This window comes from Gracilinanus agilis, chromosome 4, assembly GCF_016433145.1.
Source record: "Gracilinanus agilis isolate LMUSP501 chromosome 4, AgileGrace, whole genome shotgun sequence".
NCBI classification, from domain to species: Eukaryota; Metazoa; Chordata; class Mammalia; order Didelphimorphia; family Didelphidae; genus Gracilinanus; species Gracilinanus agilis.
Genome location: NC_058133.1, coordinates 18,068,917 through 18,094,699, shown reverse-complemented (window position 1 = coordinate 18,094,699; position 25,783 = coordinate 18,068,917). Strand labels below are relative to the sequence as shown.

General features: G+C 36.3%; 1 protein-coding gene across 1 annotated transcript in view; it reads right to left on the bottom strand.

Annotated features, from left to right (window-relative positions):
• Window positions 1-25,783, bottom strand: part of LOC123243734 (cytochrome P450 2J2-like) — a 36,860-nt gene that overhangs the window by 2,391 nt on the left and 8,686 nt on the right. Inside the window, exons 3-7 of the mRNA XM_044671797.1 lie at window positions 14,710-14,859; window positions 12,444-12,604; window positions 10,278-10,454; window positions 6,733-6,868; window positions 3,248-3,435 (exon numbers count right to left, since the gene is read on the bottom strand). Coding sequence (XP_044527732.1) covers window positions 3,248-3,435; window positions 6,733-6,868; window positions 10,278-10,454; window positions 12,444-12,604; window positions 14,710-14,859 — 812 coding nt within the window. The remainder of the gene's footprint in view (window positions 1-3,247; window positions 3,436-6,732; window positions 6,869-10,277; window positions 10,455-12,443; window positions 12,605-14,709; window positions 14,860-25,783) is intronic.

Sequence of the window (25,783 nt, the reverse complement as noted above, 5' to 3'; positions counted from 1 at the left end):
AAGATTACAGTCTCAGGATGAAGAGGAGCACTTGAGGCCACAGGGGACCAGGGGACCCTGGACACAGTTTAAAGGCAGAAAAAATGTTATTGCTTAAGGCCAGAACAAGGTTAGGAGAATATTAACCCACCTCTTCTTAGATCATACCACCTTGGAAGAACTGAAAACTTAGAAATCCCCTGGGCTAGCTCTGAAGGCAGCTACACAAAGATCCTGAAGCTTGCAACAATATTCCCTTTATCATATGAAGAACCTATTTTTTAAGTTTAAAAAAATAAAAAAAAAGCTGGAAAAATGAGCAAATAATTTTAAAAAAAGCTTAACAAAGATATTTTGGTGACAGGAAGGATCAAAACACAACCTCAGAAAAAAGATAACAAAATTAATACCGCTGCTTCCAAAGCTCCCAATAAAAGTATAAATTGCTGTGAAACCCAGAAAGAACTTGTAGAGGAAGCAGAAGCTAGGTGGCTCAGTGGATTGAGCTCCAAGTCTAGAAATGTAAGTTCTGGGTTTAAATCTGGTCTCATATACTTCCTAGCTGTGTGACCATGGGCAAGTCACTGAACTCCAATTCCTAGCCCTCACTTCTTTTTCACTTGGAGCCAATGCATAGTTTTGATTTTAAGACAGAAGGTAAAGGTTAAAAAATTAATGAAGGAATTCAAAAAGGATTTTAAAAATCAAATAAGAGAGATAGAAGGAAATGAGAAAAAAAGTGAGAGTGATATAGGAAATTCACAAAAAAAATCAACGAATGGAAGCTAATGACTCCATAAGACATCAAGAAACAGCCAATAAATGTCAAAAGAATGACAAAAAAGGAGAAAATGTGAAATATTTCTTTGGAAAAATAACAAACATGGAAAATAAATCTAGGAGAGATAATCTAAGAATTATTGGACTACCTTCAAGTCATGATTAAAAAACAACTAGACATCATATTTCAAAATATTATTGAGGAAAATTGGCCTGATATTATAAAACCAGAAGGTAAAATAGAAATGAAAAATTTCACCAAGCACCTCCTGAAAGACATCCCAAAAGTATAATAGCCAAATTCCAGGACTCTCATGTCAAGAAGAAAATAATACAAACATCCAAAAAGTAACAATTAAAATATGATGCAGTCATGATGATGATAACACAAGATGTAGCAGTTTCTACATCAAAGTATCAGTTTGGGAGTTGGAGTGGGGGGGGCTGGAATAAGATATTTCAGAGAGCAAAGGAGCTAGATCTTCAAACAAGGATCACCTACCCAGCAAAATTTAGCCTAATATTTCGGAGGAAAAATTGGTATTCAGTGAAATAGAGGACTCTCAAACGTTCCTGATGAAAAAAGCCAAGCTGAATGGAAAATTTGACTTTCAAATAAAAGACTCAAGAGAAGCATAAAAAGGTACACAGGAAAGAGAAATCAAAAGACATTCAATAAGGTTAAACTATTTACAAACCTACATAAGAAAAAGATTCTTGCAACTCCTAAAAACTTTATCATTATTAAGGCAGTTAGAAGTAGAATACAGACAGAGGGAAAAGTTGTGAGTTGAATATAATGGGATGATATCAAAAAAATTAAAGAATAAGGAAAAGGAATGCATTGAGGGAAGGGGGAGGGAGAAATAGAATGTAGTAAATTATCTCATATAAAATAGACATGAAAGAGCTTTTACAGTGGAGGGAAAGATGGGGGAGATAAGGAGAGGAGGACTTGAACCTTACTCCCATAAGAATTGACCCATAGAAGGAGAAACATGCACAATTAATTGAATATAGAAATCTAAATTACCCTACAGGAAAGTAAGAGGGGAAGAGAAAATGGAAGAACGGATAGAAAGAGGGCAAAGTGGGCCATATGGTAGTCAGAAGATAAACATTTTTGATGCATGACAGGAAAGAGAAAAAGAGAAATAGGAGAAAATGGGATGAAATGTAATACACAGTAATTATAATGGTGAAAAAATTTACAAGTCTCTCTAATAAAGATCTCATTTTTCAAATACATAGAAAAATGGGTCTAATATATTAGAATACAAGTTACTCCCCAGTTGATAAATGGTCAAAAGATATGACTGAGCAGTTCTCAAAGCAATTACAGCTCTGTATAATCACATGAAAAATGTTCTAAATTACTATTAATTAGAGAAATGTAAATTAAAACAACTAGAGTTACTACCCCATACTTATCAGATTGACTATGATGAAAGAAAAGGAAAAAAGGACAAAAATTTGAGGGGATGTGAGAAAACTGAGACACTAATATACTCTTGGGAATATTGTGAAATTACTCACTCATTCTGGAGAACAGTTTGTACCTATGCCCAAAGGACTATAAAAGAGTACATGTCCTTTGACCCAGCAATACCATTACTGAGTTTTTATCACAAAGAGATTTAAAAAAAGAGGGAAATGCCTCTTTTTAAAAATAAAATTGAAGCACTCTTTTTGTGGGGGCAAAGAATTGGAAGATGAAAAAATACCCATAAAATGGGGAATGATTGCTATAAGAAATAATAAGCAAGATGATTTCAGAAAAAAAAAACCCTGAAAAAGGCTTACATGAACTGCAGCAAAGTGAAGTAAGCAAAGGTAGGAGAACACTGATTCTCAGCAATACAAGGATCCAAAACTATCCCAATGGTTTCATGATAAAAAATGTCATCTAACATTCTCTGTTTTAGAGTAGTTTTTACATCTAACTTTTGGTGTAAAAATTAGCTTGAATTTATATAGTGTCTTATTTGTTAGATAAAAAAAAAATCAGTCCCAGAGAGGGAATCCCTTTCTAGATATTACAGACTGGGCACCTACATGGATATAAGTGATTTATACTCAGAATTAAACTCAGGATTTAAATGTAGGCCCCCAGCTCCAAATCCAAGGCTCTTTTCTGTATGATGGTGAGAACTGATGAAACTTGAAAATTCAAGTCAAATGTTTTTGACCCTTTGGCAGCCAGTTTGGTGAAGCTTAGGGATTTCCTCTCAGAATAATTTTTAAAAAGTATGCAAAGTAAAATACAAAGGTATACAAAGAAAACTAAATATACGGAAATAAATGAACTACATATATACACATATACATCTATCTGTCTGTCTGTCTGTCTATATTTTAAATCAAACATCTCCTATGCTGAGAACCCTTGTTCCACAGTCAATTTTTGTTCCATCCTCTTCTACTCACCCCCAGGGCAGATGGAAGCCATGAAGCCACTTTAGGTTCATGGAAGAAAAAGCCATTTTACCTTTGGCACATAGTATCCTGCCACTGTGGTATCAACTCTGGCCACCCTCGGCACATTGACAGGAAGGATGTTGCCCATTCTCTGGACTTCATGGATGGCCGCATTAGTGTAGGGCATGTTCTCCCTATCGGCCATGGTGGGCTGCTGGGACTGGCCAATCACCCTGTCAATCTCAGCTTGTATTTTGTCTGGAAAGAAGAAGGAGAGTTTTTGTGAGTTTCAAATAATTGCTAGTACTTATAAAGGGTTTTAAGGCTTTCGGAACATTTTACAAATATTATCTCATTTCATCCTCACAACAATATTAGTAGGGCTATTATTTTCCCCATTTTATAGAAGAAAAAACTGAGGCAGACAGAAGTATGTTGTTCAGAGACATACAGCCTGTAAATATCTGAAGGCAGATTTCAATTCAGAGGTCTCTTTCCCCTTCCATTCGATTTTCTTTGATCATGAAGGAGAACCATAACCACACTCGATTGGATTGGAGAACAATTTGTCTTAATGCTTCACTAACAGTGCCAAACCTTCTGGCCTGGAAAGGTGGAGATGTGACCCATTAATGGCAAAGAAGGATGTTAGTGTTGTTGGGAATGGATCCAGGAAAGTTGTATCATGAAAAGAATACTGGAGATAGAGAAAGAAGGTCTGGGTTTAAATGTCTACTCTACTATGTGGGAGACCTTGGGGATGTCACTGAACCTCTTGGGCCCACATTTTCCCTATCTAAAATGATCACATTGGATAGATTGTCTCTACCAGTCCCTTCTAGCTTTCCATTTATAATTCACCAGAATATGGTGAAGAAGGGTCTTGTTTACTGGCCGCCAGGGTGAGTGTCACTGAATCAAAGAGTATCTGTCAGGGAGTAACGTGTAAGAAGACTGGAAAGGTAGGAGGAAGCCTGATTATGAAGGGCTTTGAATGCCAAATAAATCATTTTATATTTGATCCTGGAGGTGAAAGGGAGACACTAGAGTTTATTGAGTAGTTATGTATTTATTAATTGAGGAAAATCACTCAATGGTTATTGAGTGGAGGATGGATTGGAGAGAGGAGAGACTTCAGGGAAGCTGACTCACTGGGAGGCTATTGCAATAGTCGAGGGAATGAGAGCTTGGACTAGAGTGGGGGCAGTGTCAGAGGAGTGAAGGGGATGGATTAAAGTCATATTTCAAAGGTGAAATCAGCAATATGTTGGATATAGGTGGGGTGGGAGATAACAAGGATTTAAGGCTGACTTCTAGGTTGTAAGCCTGAGGAACTGGGAGGATGATATTGACTTTTACAGAAATGGGAAATATAGGAGGAAAGGAGAGTTTAGGGAAAGGACAATGACTTTTGCTTTGTACATATTGAGTTTTACATTGTCTATAGGATGTCCAGTTTGAGATGTCCAGTAGGTAGTAGAAGATGAGAGATTCTAGGTTAGCAGAAATGTTAGGGCCACATAAATAAACTTGAGCTTTATTTCATACATTATTCAGCATACAGATTAAAATGGAATCTATGGGAGCTGATGAGATCACCAAGTAAAACAATATAGAGGAATAAGAGAAGAGGACCTGGACCAGGGTCTGGTGGAATAACTCACAATGTGACCTGACTGTGGCTGTGACCAGACTAAGATCCAGCAAAGCAGATTGATCTAGAGTGGTCAGATAGATAGGAGAAGACTCGGGCAGAGCAGGATCTTGAAAACCCTGAGAGAAGAGAGTCTCGGGGAAGACAGCGTGATCTACAGTGTCAAAGAGAAGTCAAAAAGGATAAAGACTTATATTTGGCACTTAAGAGATCATGAGTTACTTTGGAATGAGTGGTTTCAATTGAATAATAAGGTCAGAAACTACTCAGAGAATTAAAAAGAGTGAGATGAAAGGAAGTGGAGGCATCTATTGCATATCATTCTTAAGGTGTTTAGCCACAAAGGAGAGGAGCACTATGGGACAGTGGCTGGAGGAGATGGATCAAGTGAGGGTTTTATTCAGCATAGAGAAGATGCATGTGGGTGTGTTTTTTAAACAATAAGGAAGCAATCAAATGATTGGAGGTGATTGAGGATAAAAGAGAAAGCAGGAGAGAGAGAGAGAGAGAGAGAGAGAGAGAGAGAGAGAGAGAGAGAGAACAATTAGTTAAAGAAAATGGAATGGAATTAAATAATTAAATCCCTTGTGTTTTTAGAGCAGTTGAATATGGCAATGACAAGTCACTTCTTCATGGGAGACCGGGGTAGGCAGCCAAGAGTGGCAAAAGGCATCTGAGTGATGTAAGAGAAGGAGGTAGTAAGGAGGAGAGAAGAAGGAACTCAGGTTGAATGGTTTCAATATCTGCAGTAAAATATGAGGCAAGTTTCTCAGCTGAAATTTTGGGGGAGAGGGAGCCCTGGGAAACTTAAGAAAGGATATGAACGTTTGGAAGAGCGACTCTGGGAAGTGGGAGATATTGGGCAAGGAAATACCACCTTTGATTATGCCTTGGTTTCCAGAAGAGGGAGCTTTTGAGGAAGAGGCAGCTAGGTATCTGCTAAGAGTTTAACTCTCATTTATTTCAGTTAATTTTATATCATTTAATATGAAAGATTCATTTTATATAATCCTTTAAATAATATATACAACTAGAATGTTAGAAAGGATATCCTAGTTGTTAATTAACTGTGATAGATAAAAATAAATGGCACAAGGGCTTCTATTATAGACTTTCTTCTGTTAAGTACACAACTTTCCTATCTCCTGATTCTGAATAAAGATAACAGGAGAAATCATAGATTCAGATGTAAAAATAGGAATTTTTTTTGCTTTTCTAGTAATTTATGTCAATAGCAGGCTTCTTAGATTATATGACTAAGATAGACAATTGTTCACTTTTATGCCTTTTCTTAAGTTGTCTGAGAGTATTAGGTATCAGATCAATAAATGTCTTGGACATCATACTAGAATTTATCAACTATGAGCTAACATACTTTGAGTTTGGGGATTTTGTTAATCAATTAAGGGCAGGACTGAATGGAAATCCAGTTCACCAGAGAAATACCAAAGGCTGATATTTGAGTAAAAAGAAGAGGGGTGCATATTGGTGTTCAATTCTTACAGTGCAACTAAAATATTAATTAATAATGTCTAGTATTTATATAACCCTATGAGGCAAAGGCTAAAATAATCCTCATTTTAAAGATGAGGAAACTGAAGCTGGGAGAAATTACATGATTTGCTCAGGTTGCATAGTTAGAAATTAGAAAGGCAAAGATCACTTGATTAATCCAAAATATAATTCTGGCTCTCAGCTTCCCTTTAACCCCTAAAATAAGGTAACTGCTCATAAGTAAGTAACTGAGGTATGATTTGAACTCACATCTTCCTGACTCCAAAATCTTTTAGTCTCTCTACTTTCATGACCAGAAACTACCATAACATGGTAAAGGACAAATTTTGATTAGGCAGATATCCTATAAAGTTGTATTTTTTCCTGGCCTAGGGCCATCACTGTACCTTGGATCTCTGGATAAAGGGCCATATATAGCAGAGCCCACCGCAGAGTTGTTGAAGTTGTCTCTGTTCCAGCAAAGAAGAGGTCTAGGGTGCACCAGACTAAATTGTCTTCATTAAAACTAGAACTGATGCTATCCTTAAGTTAGAAAGACAAAGATCATTGGTTAATCCAAAAAAAATGGCTCTCTCCAAACATGAGGAGTCACATCCTAAATGGGACCTTGGGAATGTTAAGAGTATAGATTCTGGACTTTCCTTTAACTTCCCCAGAATGCAGTAGGTTCTCATTAGAATAAGAACTCCTATTTTAATTGTATTGCATGGTTTACTGAATACTTCCTTTATGAAACTGTGTAGGTAGATAATGTCTCTGTTTTATAGGCGATAAAACCCAAATTCAGAGACAACTGAGCAAATTATCCAGTTATATAGTTCATAAATAATAGAACTGACTCCTGAATCCTGGCTTTCTAAATCTATTTCTCTTTGCTACATCCCACTGATGCTCAGCCCTGTGAGCATGTACCATCAGCCCCAGTTCCATACATGGAAGTTTAACTTTTTAGAAGATGATTATCAGGTCAAGGGAACTGATAGAATTCTGTATTCAATTTAGACCTAGTTAAATTTGTTTTCTTCCTTCTAAACTTCTTCCTTTTCTTCTTTCTCTTCCTTTTTCTCTCCTTCTTCCTTTCTCCTCCTTTTCAGTCTTTCTTGTTTTCTCCCTCCTCCTCTGTCATCTCTTTCTTCTTCTCCCCTTCCTTCTCCTCCACTTCCTTTCTTACTTCTTTATTTTCCTTCTCCTCATTATTATTTTCATTATCTTTATAATCCTCCTATTAAAGACATCCATATGTCTGTTAGCAACTTCTAATAGTTCCTCTTCTACTAGGAGTAAAGCTGGTTGTACAAATGGAGAACATAACAGATAACAATTTTATAGCACATTCTTTGTGCTAGGCACAGTGATAAATTTTTTTACAAATATTTTCTCATTTGATCCTCACAACAACCAAGTGAGATAGGTGCTATTGTAATCCATCATTTTACAGTGAAGGAAACTGAGGCAAAGATTTAGTGGCTTGTCTTGGATTATACAAATAGATTTGAAATTTGGTGTCTCTGACTTTAAGACCAGTGTTCTATTTCTGTGCCACCTCATTGTTTAGATAACTTTCCCTTAGTTAGAAGTTCAGTCCTCATCTGTATCATGATCTGAAAATAGAGCACTTGAATCAAAAGAGCTGGGCTCATATATCCATGCTCCGTGATCATTGGGCAAACCTCTTAATCTCTTTTGTTTTATATTTCTTCAGTTGTGAAATGGAGATAGTATCTGTGCTAGTCAGAGCACAATATCTCTCAGAAGGAAAAAACAACAACTCTTCTGTAATCTTGGAGGTGCCATATGCATTGAAGTAGGAGTTGTTATTGTTATTTCCAAACATTGTTATTTTTCTAAATGAACATAACTATTTTACTCCATTGATTTATTCTTTATTCTTTTAATACCAAAAATTAATAGTATCGAAATGTATTCCAATTTGTCAACAACTTTTTGACATTCCTATGAAGTGTGCCAATAATATGTCCATTTTGCAAATGAAGAAACTGAGACTTAGAAAAATGATTCATTCCCACATAAACATGTCTAACGAATTCAGAATGTGGAAATCAAATATAGGTCCAGCATTCTTGCATCATATAGGATATAATAAAAAAATCTTGAGTTGGAAAGGAATTCCAATGGTGTCAAAATCAAAGAAATGAGAGCGATTCCTGTGGGCTCCATATTTACTTAGAAAACTACATATTTACATTATCTATGTTCTATAGTATTTTTTATTTAATTTGTTAAATATTTATTGATTACATTTTAATCTGATCCTGCAATGCCCAAGAGTGTTGCCACATTAAGGTGGCCCACCTATTTGAATGATGCACAAATTCCCAAACATGGTGATATTTTGATTGCATATATAAATTGATAATTTAACTTATTTATATAATGTTTTGCCTTCAGTCTTATAAAAATTGTTGTTGTTCAGTTGTTTTTTATTGTGTCCAACATTTTATGAGCATATTTATTTTCTTGCCAAAGATGATGGGGTAGTATTTCCATTTTCTTCTCTAGCTCATTTTACAGATTAGGAAACTAAGACAAATAGGGTTAAGTGACTTGCCCAGGGTATAGCTAGTAAGAGTCTGAACTAAGACTCTAACTTTAATTCTTTCTGACTGCAACCCTAGACCTTTATTCATTGTGCTACCTAGCTTTCCCTTTACAAAACTATACACATGGAAGGACCACAGTGGTCATACATCTGACATCTCTGATCTAAGTCCAATTTATACCTCAAGAGGAAACCTAAAATAAGTCAAAACTTGTTCATTTGTCTTTAACCCACAATCATCTGAGGCATTTCATTATACTTTAAAAGGGGAATTTCTTCCCTTTATCATCAGCTGAACTTTGCCTCATCATACCTATCTTATTCTGCCTTCTGGGAATAAGCAGAGTCAGTTAATTCCTCCTCTTCAGGGCAAGTCTTGAACCATGTGCAGATAGCTAATATGTCCCCTAAAGTCTTCTCTTCTCCACTCTAAATATCCCCTTTTGCTTCAATAGAACCTCTTAGAGTATGAATTATGTGGCAGGGTCCTCATCCTGCTGACAGCCTTCCTCTCAATATTCTCCAGCTTCCCCAGAGGTGACCCTCAGAAATGAACACAATTGATATGTGGTCTTCTGAATATTCTTGACTGGACATACACATACTTAGGACAACATTCAGTCTCATGAACAATGTTGGGCTATGACATTAATAATGTCCAAAATGATGATGGGAAAATTAGCTAAAAATTTTATCAATGTACACTAGCCCCATCTAGAAAGTGCAACTTTTCAAAGGAATTTATGTTTTGATTGCATATATAAGACTGACAATTTAGTTTTTTATAAGTGTTTGTAAAGTTCAGTTTACCAAGAATATGCACAATAATTCTATGAGACAGAGAGTACACAGAATTTCCTCATTTCAGAGATGAAATATCAGGGCCAAGATTTAATCCCAGTGAGAATAGGTTGTAATGAAAAGGGCACTGGATTTGGAGACAGAAAGAGATGGGATCAAATCCCACCTCAGATTTCTACTATATGTGTCTTGGACAAATAAATTAATTTCTCTCTGCCTCAGATTTTTCACCAATAAAATCAGGGAGTTGAATTAAATGAGCTCTACAGTCTCTTCCAGTACTAAAAAAAATTCATGAGCTCTCCCACCAGCAAGCTCACTAACAATACACATAGGCACACATGAACGCACACACACACATCCCATGTAACTTATATAAAATTCAAATATTACTTATTCTTAGGACCTCCCAGAGTTGTCACTGAAGAAATATGCTTAAATTATGAGGTATAGGTCAAGTTTTGACCATTTTAACGCACTTCTGCCCCTTCCCCCAGGCCCCACTTTTTTTTTTTTTTTTTTTTTTGGTTTGGAATACACAAAGAACATTTTCTGTGCTGCTTCTATTACCTTGGACAGCTCCTTCAGGTAAGCATCAATGAAGTCTTGGGCTTCCTCTGAATTCTGGTCTTCCTTGTGTTGTTTGATCACACGCACTACAAAAGACTCTAGCTTCTTCCATTCTTTAAAGAGCTTCTGATGAGGTCCTGGCAGGAATCTCATAATCGAAGGAAATATATCAAAAAGCTAAATAATGTAAAGGGATGGAGAGGAATAAAGGATGAGTGCTGATTCATGCTAGACTGTCCTATCCCTTTATATTTCTCACTCTAAGTCTGGGCAAAGATTTTCCATTTTTTTGTGTTATGGAGTATATTTAACTCCTTGTTTGACTACTTCTACAATTGATCTTCCCTGTAACTACTATCTCTCCTCCCACACTGGTGTCCTACCATCTCTTGTCTCATATACCAGCCCTTTGGTCATGTCCTGATTTACCTAAATATCCCTCTCAAAAGTGTCATCGGTCATTCACCCTTTCTAGTCAAGCCTCACAACTGTCAAGGAAGGAAGGAAAGGAGAGATTCTTTCTGGGGAAATTGCTAGCAGTTGAGCTTGTGTTTTCCCCTCAGCCCCACAATTTTCTTGAATTTCTATTTTGTTCCACTTTGGCAAATGAGAGCTAGTAATATTCACTATTCTTCCTTATTTTCTTTCATAGCCAGACTCCTGAGGAGTCAAATGAAGTCTTGAGCAAGTAAATCCTTATGTGAGACTTATTCATTGATCAACCATGAGGCAGGGTAGATTGAGTATTGGAGTAAGATTTAGGAATATCTAAGTTAGATTATGCCTCCAACATTTATTAGCTATGGGAGAAGCCATTAACTTCCTTCTACCTCTGTTTCCTTTTGTTTTGTAAAATGAGAGTAATAATAGGAAAGAGCACAAAGAGTTGGTGTGAGGGTGTAAAGAAATCAGTCAGTCAACAAGCATTTATTAAGCACTTAGAATGTGTAACACTTACCATGTGCCAGGCACTGGGCTAAGTGCTGGGGATACAAAGGAAGGAAAAAGCAATACCAGTCCCTGCCTTCAAGGTGCTCACATTCTAATGGGAGAGAACATAGAAATATCCACCTCCTGGTTATTCTTAGCAATGCAATGATCCAAAGTAATTCCAGAAATTCTTGATGAAAATGCCATCTGCCCTCTGAGAAAGAACTAATTATGTCTGAAAGAAGACTGAAACCTACTATATTTCATTTTCTTTCATTTTCTTTCTCTTTTATCTGAGATCACTTCCATAAAATGAATAATACAGAAAAGATTTTTATATCATTATAAATATATAATCCATATTGGATTGCTTATGACTTCAGGAAATGGGAGGAAGAGAGGAGGGAAGGAATGAAAGTCATAAGAAAGGGAAGAGAATTGGAACTCAGAGCTTTGTATATAATATGAGTAAAAATGAAATATTAAAAAAAGAAATATCTAGATCTTTGGAAGATTTGTGCAGAATAGTAGAAAAGTAATCTTAGAGGGAAAGGCACTAGCAGCTGGAGAATCTGGGAAAGATATCCTGTGGCAAAAGGAGAAACACAGGAGGTTATTCCTCAAGGAAGCCAAGAAGTAGAGGTGAGAAGAGAGAACCTTCCAGACTTGAGGGACATCAAGGGCAAAGGTACCAAACTGGAAGATAATATATATAAGGTAATTCACAAACCTTATATGTCAACACTTAATAAGTTATCTGCCTCTTTCTGACTGTCTCTTCTTTCTGTCTCTCTCATTCTGTTTCTCTAGCTGTCTGTGCCTGTTTCTTGTCTCTGTCTCTTTGAATCTGTCTTTGTTTCAATCTGTCTCTTTGTCCCCCATCCCCCATCCTGTAGCAATGTGGATAAAATCTCTGCTTTCCCTCAAAACTATTTAAATCACAGTTTCTACATGAAGCCTTTCCTGGTCCTCCTGGCTTCTAATGCTGACTCTACCAAAATTTTTCCTTTGTATTTATTTATTTGCATTTACACCAATGTCACTGTTTACAAAAATCTTCCTGTTTCTTCCCTTTTCCCTTCCCAATCACTTTCTCTGCTTAGAGGAGCTTGCGCAAAAGTGGACTTAGCTCCTGTCACCCTTTCACTGCCTTGCTTGTTTCTTTTCTGGTGAAGGAAGGGCACTGTCCAATGGAGGCTGAGCTAGCTCAGCCCAGAAAGGAAGAAGGGCTTTTACCTGACACTCCCACCGGGGTTCAAGCACTGTGACTTCATCCAGGCTTGTCAACAGCTCCCGAAACTGAGAATCATGGTACTCAAAGCGATGCCCAAAAGTGATGGAACAGATGATATTGGAAACAGCGTTGTTGATCTGCAAGTGGGGATCGAAGGGCTGTCCTGTGGTCAGGAAAAGAAAGGGGACACATTACTCTTCGTGTCACTTCTGTTCAGTAAAGGAGTCCAGAATTGCTTTCTACCTTTTTCTCTTAAACAAATTCTCCCCATGTTCTCCTCCCCAACACACAACTGCTTTCTTATTATTGTCCATAACAAGCAATTGCTTTAAATGATGTGGGGAAGAAAGAAAAGAGCATGCACTTTTTTGTTTTTCAATCAAGGCTTGGGATTTAATTGGCATGTGTTGTTTCAACATGGGCTAGTCTTATTTTATTTCTCTTCACCTCCTTTTACTCATCAGGAAATGAAGGAGTTGAACTAGATGAGCTCAAAGGGTGGTCTAGCTATCTATGATTATGTTTAATATATCACGTGCATAGGTATGCCAAGATGTGCCCACCTGTGTGCAATGTGATTGGAGACACATATGCATTAGTGTCCACACATGCATGTATCCATATATAAATACCCATCACTATATGCCCCTGTGGGCTACTTGAAGACATGTGAGCAACAGAGCTGAAATTACAGTTGGAAATACTGGAATGAAAAGAAAAGATATGAGGTGAATCAGCAAAGGAGTCAGTAATGATGTTGGATGTAGGATACTCGACCTGGAGCGAGGAAGACTTGTGTTTAATGCCTTCCTCAGACTTTTATAAATGGATAACCTCAGTTCCAGGACCTTCCTCTGTTGATTATTTCCAGGTTCTTCTGTACATATCTTGTTTGTGCCTAGCTGTTTTCTTGTTGTATTCCCCCTCAACTGGGGAGTTCTGTGTGGACAGGGCCTATCTCATTCTTTTTTCTCTTTATTTCCAGCATTTAGCACAGTGCTTGGCATAGAGTACACACTTAACATTTATTAACCAAGGCCGACCTTGGGTAAGTGGCTCAATTACTCTACTCTTCAGTTTATTTTTCTGAAGAATGGGAGGGAAGTTTGGACTTGATGTTCTTTAAAGTTCATTCTTTCTCTAAATTGATGATAATAGGAGGCAGCTGGGTAGCTCAGTGGATTGAGAGCCAGGACCAGAGACAGGAGTTCCTGAGTTCAAATCTGACCTCAGACACTTCCAAACTGTGTGACCCTGGAAAAGTCACTTAACCCCCATTGCCTAGCCCTTACCACTCTTCTGCCTTGGAACCAATACACAATATTTATTCCAAGATGAAAGGTAAGGGTTTAAAAAAATCAATTGATGATAATAAATGGGCACAGCAGAAGAGAAGGAGGAAAGGTAAAATGGATGAATGTGGGAGATAGGAAGAGAAATAAAAAGGAAGAAGCAGAGAAATAAAAGGAAAAGTAGATGAATGTACAATATCTTCATTGTGAAATGAAAGACAACTTCGATAAACTTACAAAAGTGGATCAATGTAATCCAAACCACGATTCCAGAGGACCAATGATAGGGTATGTTCCCCACCTCTTGACTAGGAAGTGATGGACTTAGGCTATATAATGAGACATGTGTTTCTGGATATGGCCAATGTAAGAATTATTTTGCTTGATTCTATATATTTGTTATGATATTTTTGTTGTTCAAATGGGAAGGAGAAAGTAGAAGGAAAAAATAATTAATTAAAAATAATCAATTTTTAAAAAATAAATGCAGTGACATGTATAGATGAGGTAGGAGAAGAGTTGTTGGAAAGGAAAGTAGTTGGAAAGGAAAGAGGATGAAGAGGAAGAAAAAAAGAGGGAGAGATGGGCAGCAGGAAAAAAAAATTGAGGCAAGAGTGGGGTGGTATAAATGTGTGGGTAGGAAGTTCCCCAAGTGGCCAGTTAATGCAAGACTCCACATGTGTTACTTTAAGAAGAGAAACATTGAGAGGTCTCTGTACTTGATGGTAGAAGATGATTATAATGACATTAAGGAGAATGAACTCTAAAGGGGTTCCTTTGCTTACTGACTCATTTCTTCCTAGAGCACAGGTTTTTTTAAACCTTTCACTAGGTAAGGACATTTATCTGTCTCTAGTCTAGGGATGATCTGCCCGCCATCCCACTTCTCCCACCCCCAGGAACAGATACCCTTTAATGATTATTTGGCCAAAAAGACAATTGGAAGCAACTGAAAATCTCTTTGATCAGCACTTACCTTTTTCTTCCCTGATAGCCTCAATAAGGTATGTGGCCTCCTCCTGGATCCGATGTTCCAGGGTCCTCTTTCCTAAGCCAAAGTTCTTTAGGGTCATTAAGGTAAATCTTCTTTGATGTTTCCATGCTTGACCATTAGACATGATTAAGCCTAAATTATAATAATAATTTGTATCAATATTTCAAAAGATCTATAATTTAATGGTGTGGTTATTCTCTCTTCCAGCATTCAGAATTCCAGGAATTCAATTCAAAAAGAGAGAAAAGAAGGAAGCAAAGAAGGAAGCAACAAAGGAAGGAAGGAAGGGAGGGAGGGAGGGAGGGAGGGAGGAAGGAAGGAAAAGGCCTATTATGTGACCAATACTGTGCTGGGTATACACATAGAAAAGAGTTAGATAATCCCTGTCCCAAGGAACTCACACAGTAATTGGGGGATAACACTTAAAGTTCAACTCTAGAGCACATGGAAAGATCAGGAAGTCCCAAGATGAAGCAGAGGAAAATGTCAAGGTCTAGAGGTACTAATGGTTTATAAGCAGGCCAGGGGCCTTGGGGAACATAAGTGTGAGTCAACTCCTCTTTATGCACAAGGTATTGAATTCCACCTCATTTTCTTTAGCACTTAGTAGATATTTATTGATGATTGACTAAAAAAGGCTTTGATTGACACTAGCTATGCTTCTGTTGGCCAAGATACGACATGGCAATGTGTAGAGGCTCATTGCCAAAAGGGTGACAGGTCAATGATAAACTCTTAGGGATCAAAGGAAGATCTACTTGGGCATGAAGGCTTGTTGTGTCTCAATGTAGGAGGCACAGAGCTGAACTCCATAACTCTTTTTAAAGTATTTAAGCAAATATTGAAGCAAGTTGGCTGATTGTGTAGAATGCTGGCCATGGAGTCAGAGTTTAAATCAGACCACTAGCTATGTGATGCTACCCAAGTTAAACAACCTCATTTGGCTCAGTTTCCTCATCTTACTATGATCTGGAGAAGGAAATGGCCAACTATTCCAGTATCTTTGCCAAGAAATCCTCAAAAGAAGTCATGAAGTGTCATTTGCCTCAGTCAGGATGTGTAATAATGGTATAAAGCATGTAGATAGAATGTTGGAGTCAGGAAGGTCCAAATTCAAATCCTGTCTCAGTATGACACATACTATCTCTGTAATCCTGGGCAAGTCTCTCTTGGTTTTAGTTTCTTCACCTGTAAAAGGGACACTCTTGTTCCTTATAGATTTAAATCAATATCCTTAGGATCCCTGAAAACTTCACATTACAGTTGGACTTCTTCAGCAGACAGAGCTTATTTAAATGTCTTCTTGTCCAAGTAGAGGATCTATAATTTGACCTGATTTGTGAATGGATGAGCTTCTTGTGGCACTAGTGTGTTAGAAAAAAAGTAGCAGAGAGAAGATTTACAAGAGGCACCGTGAAAAGATGTTCTGACCAGTAGCTAGAATGATGGCTTGGGAGTCAGGAAAACCTGGGTTCAAATCCTTACTCTCACATCTACTGTGTCATCCTGGATGAACTACTCATCCTCTGAGGATGCCAGACAACCCTCTATGTCTAGAAATCTGTAACAGTGAATGAAAGAAGGAGAATGCCTTAGGTGCTGACTACAGAAGAAACAAGCAAGCAAGGAATCTTTGACCTCTAAGAACCTCTACTCTAATAAGGGAAGCCAACACCTATAGAGTAGAAGAGGATGTCCAAGGATAAGTGTTATGGACAAGGAAGTCAGAAAGATGGTAATAGGAGTCATAGAACAATTGATTACCCAATTATTTCCAGGAATTGTATTCCATATTAATTTGATTTCAACATAGGGGATTCTGTACCTTGATAAAATAAAAAAAAATGGTTTCATAAAAAAAATCATTATCCTCTTGGCTCCTAGAGTATTTGGTAGATTTCATGATATTTTGGAAAAAAACTTTGGCCCTAGATTCAGAGGACCTGCCTCTGATATTTACTATCTATGTGGCCTAATCTCTCAGACTCAGTTTCCTCATATATACAATGAGGGTTTTGGACTAGATAAATTCTAAGTGCCCTTCCCACTCCAGATTTTGATCCTTATAATTTTCTGTATTATAGAAATCTGAGTTGGTTCATTGAGATCAATGATTGCCTGATATATAATTTTATCTTACCCAGGATCCAGCATAATAAATGTAATATATATCATATTGTACTTGTAGCTCTATTTACTGAATGCAGAGTAAATACAGGACCTACCCAAAGTTACAAGGCCAAGAAAAGTGGAGATATATCTAGAGCTCATAGCATCTGAGTCCAAATCTCTTGGTCTCACCTCTTCTGTGCTCCTCAATAAACCATTGTTTCCATATATGAAGCAATATATAAGTTTTACGAACACTTCTTTCATGATCATTTAATATAAGTGATACTCCATTTTACAATAAAGTTACCTGAGGCAGATAAGTGTCTCAGATGGGATTCAAAACTGGGCCTCTTGATGTTCCTCTTTTTAAAACAATGTTTTAAAAAATAGTTTGATATATTTTGTTTTCACATTGCCTATGTTTCCTCCTATATCCTTCTCCCTACTCCCTCCCAGAGAGCCATCCCAAAGAAAAAATAATTTTTCATTATTGTTTATACCTCATGAATCAATGGTAAGATATCTTAACTCAAAGCTGTACCTCTCACTTGGTTATCATAATGCCTACTCTAATAATAATGTGTGGGTAGGATAATAGGATCCTATATTTGGAGTCAGAAAGAACCTTAGAAGTAGATAATTTAATCTGAAATCTTTGTTCTACCTGGAGGAAAATTGGGGACTAAAGAGGGTAGAGGACTTACTCAAGGTCATAAAGGTAGAAAGAGGCAGAGATGGAATTTGAACTTAGATCCTGTGAATCCAGTCTATATTCTTTCCATTGCATCTTGCTCTCACATAGGTTCTTATTTCCACTCTAAAGCTGTCCTTCTATGCACATACCATGAAGGCCCTCCATTTAGCTAGGGGTAGACCTCTTGGAATTCACTAGTCACCACACTCCCTTAAGCAGCCCAGTGGTGCCCTGCCTACATCAAAGACAGAAGGTCTACAAATTGCCCTGATAAGTGAATGCTTGATCATCCCACATCACCAGAGCTGTTGTACCAGCTTTTCAGAAGGAGATTAAATAACTGAGAAATAGTTTACGAAAGTGAGTAGGCACTAAAGAATGATGGCAGCATTGTCAAAACAAAAGACAATGAAGCAAGAGATGGATTTCAGCCAGGATGTGTCATAAGAAAATCCAGAGGCTGGTGATTTCCTATGCTACATCCTGATAGAGAGGGTCACCTCAGTATTCTACAGTAAGCCACAGGTTATTAGTAGGATAAAAAGAGAGCAGAAGAGCTAACAGAAGGCAAACTATGTCTATATAGAGGACATGTTAACTTTTCTGTTTACTTGTAAAACTAGCAGCAATCAGTGAGAGATGTAGGAAAGAAAATTGAAGATGGAGGTTTGTCCTGAGAAGTTAGAACTTCTCCAAAGGAGAATGGCCTTCTTGGAGGGGTGATGAACTCCCTATCTTTTTAGGTCTTCAAACTGAGTTTGGATGATCATTTCTTGAAAATATTGAGGGAAATTCCAATTCAGGCTCAGACAATCCAGTGAAGATATTAAAATTCTATCTAATTGGGAAAGCAAGCCAGAAATCCCTTCATAAATGTCAAAGTCTCAGTCAGTCAACTTTTGTCATTATATATTGTGCACTGTTCTAAGTAATGCTGTGAATTATTTAATTTGTTTATCTATTTTTTCAGTTATAGGTAGAACTAATTTTTGACAATTGTTTCCTGATATTTTGGAAATTCAGATTTTCTTTTTCCTTCCCTCATCTGTGTCCCCTTCCTCCCTGCCCCACCAAGGTGGTAAAAGTCTGGTAGAGATAATATCAGTACTTTCATGTAATACTTGCTTCCATATAGCTCATCATGATAGAAATCACAATAAAAATCTCATGAATGAAATGAAGTGGGAGAAGGCAGGGTTTTGATGTGCCTCAGACTCCAACAGTTCCTTCTTTGGCTGTGGATAGCACATTTGTCATGAATTTCTTGTGGATATCGTGGAAACTTGCTTTGCTGCTGATGATTTAGTACTTCACAGCTGATCACCATATAATACTTCTGTTACTGCATACATTGTTCTCTTGATTCTATTCAATTCACTTTGCATGAATTCATATAAGTCTTTCCAGGTTTTCTGAACTCATATTGTTCATTGTTTCTTATGGTGCAATAGTATTCCATTTCAATCATATACCACAAGTTGTTTATCTATTCCCAAAGTGATGAATGATCCTTTGGTTTCCAATTTTTTTCCACCACAAAAATAGCTGACAAAAATATTTTGGAACAGGTACGTCAGTTTCCCTAATCTCTTTGATCTCTTTGGGATACAGACCCAGCAGTAGATTTTCTGAATCAAAGGGAATTCATTGTTTTATGGCCTTTTAAGCCTGATTCCATATTGCTCTCCAGAATGATTGTATCAGTTCACAATTCCACCAACAATGAATTAGTCTCCCAATTTTTCCACATCCCTTCCAACTTTATCATTTTCCATATTGGTCATGCTAGCCAACCTGATAGGTGTGAGGTGGTATCTCAGAGTTGTTTTAATTTGCATTTCTCTAATAAATAGTGATTTGGAACATTTTTATATAACTATAGAAACTTTTAATTTCTTCCTTTAAGAACTGCCTATTCATATCATCTGACCATTTTTTAAATTAGAGTATGCTTTCTACTCTTACAAATTTGACTCAATTCTTTATGCACTTGAGAAATGTGACTTTTGTAAAAGACATTTGCTATAAAATTTTTTCAACTTTGTTTCTTTTCTAATATTAGTTGTATTTGGTTTTATTTTATGTATATATTTATTTATTGTTAATTTTGTTTAATTTATACAATTGTTCACACAAATTTTTAAAAATTTAATGTAATCAAAATAACCCATTTCATTTTTTACAATGTTCTCTATGTTTTTTGGTCATATATTCTCCACTTCCCCATACATTTGGCAAGTAAACTTTTCCAAGTTTTGTTAATTTGCTAATGGTGTTACTCTAGTTCTAGATCACATATTTATTTTGATTTTATCCTTGTGTAACATGTGAGGTATTGGTCTACATTTAATTTCTTCCATACTGTTTTTCAGTTTTCTAGCAAATTTTATAAAATAGTGAATTCTTTCCACAAAAATGTGGATCTTGAGGTTTATCAAATGCTAAGTTTCTATGGATATTAGATGTCGTGTGTTGATTACCTAATCTATCCCATTGATCCATTACTATTATATAGTCAATAGTACCAGATCGTTTTAATGATTACTGCTTTATGATGAATTTTGTTATTTTTTCTAGTTCTATGAAGCAACTTTTAGTTTGTTTGAATGGCATGGCACTGAATAGGTAAGATAATATTGGTAGATTGAGTTTGTACTCCAAAAGAGATAATAGGGAAAAATACATGTACAAAAATATTCATAGCTCTGCTCTTTGTGGTGTCAAAAAACTGGAAAATGAGGAAGTATCCATCAATTGGGGAAATGGCTGAATAAATGATGGTATCTGATGGGGATGGAATACTATTGTGCTAAAAGGAATGATGAATTAGAAGAATTCCATGTGAACCAGAAAGACCTTCAAGAACTGATGTAGTGCGAAAGGAGCAGAACCAGGAGAACATTGTAAACAGAGACTGATACACTGTGGTACAATGAGATGTAATGGACTTCTCTACCAGCAGCAACGCAATGATCCAGGACAATTTTGAGGGACTTATGAGAAAAAACATTATCCCCATCCCGAGAAAGAACTGTGGGAGTAGAAACTCAGAAGAAAAAAATGTGATTCAATGGAAATATTATTGGGGATGTTGACTTTAAATGATCACTCTATTGTGTAAGGATTAAATTTTAGTGGTTTGGTTAAAATATATGAAGATTATAAATAATGGTGGTTGTTAATTCAAAGTATTATTGCTCAAAGTCGAAATGACTTTAATAGCTTTTATTTACAAAAGAGATGGAAAGAGTGAAAGCAGAGAAATACAAAAGAGTAGAGAAGACATTAACCTATCTAACTAAATATTGCTCTGGTGCTCGACTAAGCCACGACTTTTCTACCTTTAATGGGAATTAAACTCTTTCCAGAAGACAGGAAGGGAAAGCCAGCTATCCATTCACCCAAGTTCCCTCCAAGAGGCAGGTCAAGACAATGACTCAAGCTGAAGGTGATTCCTGAGGCCAACTTTCTTCCTTGAGCTGACCTTCTTGAAGCTGACTTCCCTCTTGAAGTCCAACTCCTTCTTGAAATCAACTTCCTTCTTGGAGTTGACTTCTTTAGCTCCAGAAATTCAGGGCCTTTTATATTGGCTTCTTGTCTTCCAAATTGTCTAGCACTGCCCAGGGGCCAGTGTTTGTGGGAACTGAGAGGGGTGCATACTCATCAAAAAATGTTCACAGATTCCTGGCTAATTGAGATTCTGAGGTTGTGAATTCGCTAAGTGTTTTATGAGCTCCTCCACCTAGTTCAAGTTTGTGTTGATTCAATCAAAAGGTGGACAAAGGAGAATTAATCCTGTCTTCACAATCTAGTGAGGTACTTCAGCTAGTGTTAACTGAAGTGTTAGCTCTGACTAGGCAAAGAGAATAAAAGATTCCCTTTCACAAGTGTAAACTCAAGGAGAACAAATATGGAAATAGGTTCTGAACAATGATACATGTAAAACCCAGTGGAATTGCTAGTAAACTCTTGGAGGGGGCAGTGAGGAAGGGAGGGAAAGAACATGAAACATATAACCATGGAAAAATATTCTAAATTAATTAATTAAATAACATTTTAAAAAATATAATATAGGTAAGATCATCATTTTTACTACATTGGCTCAGTCCAAACATGAATGATTAATGTTTTTTTTTTCATTTTTTCCATCTGTCAAGGTCTGGCCTTATTTTTGTGAAGAGTGCTTAGTAATTGTGTTCATATGATCTTTAAAAACAGATACTATAAGTAGGATCATCAGTTTTATTACAATGGCTCAGTCAAAACATGAATGATTAATTTTTTTTTCATTTTTTTTCCTTATTTTTGTGAAGAGTGCTTAGTAACTGTGTTCATACCATTGCTGGGCTTTTTTAGAAGATATACCACCAAATATTTTTTATTGTCTATATTGAATGGAATTTCCTTCTTCATCTTTTGCTATCTTTGTTTGTGGTAAATAAAAATGTTGATGATTTATATGGATTTATATCATATTCTGTGACTTTGATGAAATCAGTTATTTATTTATTTAATATTTCTATTAGTTTTTGGTTGATTCTCTAGGATACTCAAAATATATCATCATATTATCTGTAAAGAATGATAACTTCATCACTACATTGTCTATTCTAATTTCTTCAATTTCTTTATTCTGCTCTTATTGCAATAGCTAGCATTTTAATACTATATAAAATATTAAAAAATACATAAAAATTAAAATAATAATACTATCTAAAATATAAAATAATAAAATACTATATTAAAAAATTATGGATCTCCTTGCTTGGGTTTTGGCAGAGCTCTGGACTTACCTGAGAAGATCCCAAAATCCAGAGACTCTTTACCTGATCCCGACCCTCATTCTGAGCTCATTTTAGTGCTGAGACCCAGTTCCTGGAGATTTCATGTGAGTGAGAGAAGTTGCCTGGAAGAATCTGTCTGCCATACTCCGAGTCAGACCACTGTTGGCTTCTAGCTAAAACCTTATAATCTGAACTTTATCCTCATTTTTAGACCAGCTAGTCAGATTTTAGTTAGTTAGCTAGAAGGATTTAGGCAGACGAGAGAGTAAATAGAGTAGCTCAACCATGTTGGGACCAAGCAGGGTGTGGTGAACCAGAACCCGAGTGGGAGGATCTAGAACCTGGTAGCTTAGGGAACTCCTTTTCCCCTGGTCCTCTACCCATCCTGCTATTTATAAAGTAAACATTGTTTATTTGAATAACATCAAACTGCAATCAGATTTTGTGTTAAACTTACAGAGGACTCCTGTGGCTGATCTCTGGGCCTACAAACTAGTCCAGAACCACTGTTTGGATCATCACTGATCCAAACCTAAATCCACACTAAGGAACCTCTATTTAGTGGGAAAACAATCTTCATTGCTTTTAGTTGGCTGAGCCAGCCAGGCTAGAATCTGGTCAAACTGTGCAGACTTTAGGGAAAAACCAGCCATTTCTGTATAGTTTGAAATTTGGGCCTACAAAACCCTGGGAAACATTTATCAGTGGCCATCTTCAAAACTTTTTTTCACTTCCTGTCCTGCTGAAATCTACCTAGCAACAAGACTGGCCAATCAGAATAAAGACAGCTTTCTGGTTGCAAAAAAATTTAAAGGGCCAGTAGTAATTTTTTTTTTCTTTAAATTTTACTGTAAAAGGCCTGAAAATGACAAAGACACAGAAGTTCATAGTAATAATGGGGGCAGGAACTTGCCTCATACAGTGCTTCTTAATCTACTATAACATACTCTTTATAGATATATCAGAGGCCATTTATTTTCTAATGAATCTCTATGGCAATGTAAAGTTACTGAAACCTACATTGGGCAAGATAATATCTTATGTTCCGGGGGTGATCTTTGCAAACAGTCTCTTCCACAAGGTTCTTGCATGCTTTTTCCCAAAAATCTTTTGCAAGTTTGCCTTCGCCTATCTTTATTTTAATGTTGGGAAGGAGTTTTGTGTGTATTCTCATTACAGATATAGGTTGTTGATTAAGTTAGATGCCATTTATCACTTTAAGGAAGATTCCATTTATTCCAATGTTTTCTAATTTTTTAAAATAAAGAATGGTGCTGTATTTTGTCAAATGCTTTTTCTGTTTCATTTTGTTATTGATATGGTCAATTATGTTGATGACTTTCCTAATATTGGACCATCCTTGAATTCCTGGTATATAATTCACCTAATTGTGGTATATGATTCTTACTATTTAATTCTGTGATCTCCAAGTTAGTATTTTAATTTAAAATTTTTGCATCAATTGTTCTGCAACATTAGGAAGATTGCTTTATAATTCTCTTTCCCTGTTTTAGCTCTTCCTGTTTAGTTATTGATATCATATGTGCATCATAAAAGATGTTTGGAAAGATTACCTTTCTTCTTATTTTTTCTAAATAGTTTATATAGTACTACAGTTAGTTGTTCATTCACTGTTTGGCATAATTAATTTGTGAATCCATCTGTCCTTGAGGCCTTTTTTAAAGGGAATTTTTAAATTAATAAATTAATTAAGTAAGAATATTTTTCCATGATTACATGATTCATGTTCTTTCCCTCCACTCTTCTCTCCTCCATCCTGGAGCTGACAAGCAATTCCACTGGATTATACCTGTATTATTGATCAAAACCTATTTCCATGTTATTTATATTTGTAAAAGTGTGGTCATTTAAAGCCAAAATCCCCAATCGTGTATCCATCAAACCATGTGATCAATCATATGTTTTTTTTATTTTTTCTGTGTTTCTGCTCCCACAGTTCTTTCTCTGGATGTGGAGAGCTTCTTTCTCACAAGTCTCTCAGGATTGTCCTGGATCATTGCGTTGCTGCTAGTAGCAAAGTCAGTTACATTCGATTGTGCTACAATGTATCCGTCTCTGTGTACAATGTTCTCCTGGTTCTGCTCCTTTCACTCTGCATCAATTCCTGGAGGTCTTTCCAGTTCACATGGAATTCCTCCAGTTCATCATTCTTTTTAGCACAATAGTATTCCATCACCCTCAGATACCATAATTTGTTCAGCCATTACCTAATTGAGGGACACCCCCTCATTTTCCAATTTTTGCCACTAAAAAAAGCTCAGTTATAAATATTTTTGTACAAATATTGTTCCTTGTTGGTCAATTATTTCCATATCGGTTAATCTGTTAAGTATGAGGTGGTACCTCAGAGTTTTTTGATTTACATTTATCTAATTATGAGAGATTTAGAACACTTTTTCATGTGCTTATTGATAGTTTTGATTTCTTTATCTGAAAATTGCCTATCTATGTCCTTTGACCATTTGTCAATTGGGGAATGGCTTGATTTTTTCATACAATTGACTTAGACATAGCTCCTTATAAATCTGAGAAATTAGACCTTTGTCAGAGTTGTTTTTTTTTTTTTTGGTATAAAAATTATTTCCCAATTCGTTGCTTCCCTTAAAGGAAAAATGTTGATGATTTTTCAATTTCTTTATCTTTAATGGGGTTAAGTATGCTATGTCCACTTTTGTCAATCTGTGTAGTTTATATTTTTGTAAGGATTCACTATTTTATTTAGACTATCAGATTTTGGGCATATAGTTGGGCAAAATCACTTCCAACAATTGCTTTAATAACTTTGTCATTGTTTTGTGATTTGGCCTTTTTTTTTCACTTTTTTAAATACATACCTTTTGTCTTAGAATCAATATTGTGTATTGGTTCTAAGGCAGAAGAATGATAAGGGCTAGGCAATGGGGGTTATGTGACTTGACCAGGGTCACACAGCTAGGAATTTTCTGAGGCCAGATTTGAACCCAGAACCTCCCATTTTTGGGCCTAGTTCTTAATAAACTGAGGCACCCAGCTACCCTCACTTTTTGTTCATTTTTATACAGGTAATTTGGTTTTCTTCTTTTTCAAAATCAAGTTAACCCATGGTTTCTCTATTTTATTTATTTTTTCATAAAACCATTTCTTTTTTGTCTATTAATTCAAGTACTTTCTTTCAATATTGTTAATCTCCTTTGATTTTCATGATTTCCAATTTGGTTTTTATTTAGGGATTTTAATTTGTTCTTTTTCTAGTTTTTTTTTTTTTCTGGTGAAATGCTCATTTTATTAAATGGCTGTCTCTATTTTATTGATGTTAGCATTTATACCAGTGATTCCCAAAGTGGGTGCTACTGCCCCCTGGTGGGTGCTGCAGTGATCCAGGGAGGCGGAGATGGCCACAGGTGCATTTATCTTTCCTATTAATTGCTAGTAAAATTTAAAAAAAAATTAATTTCCAGTGGGCTAA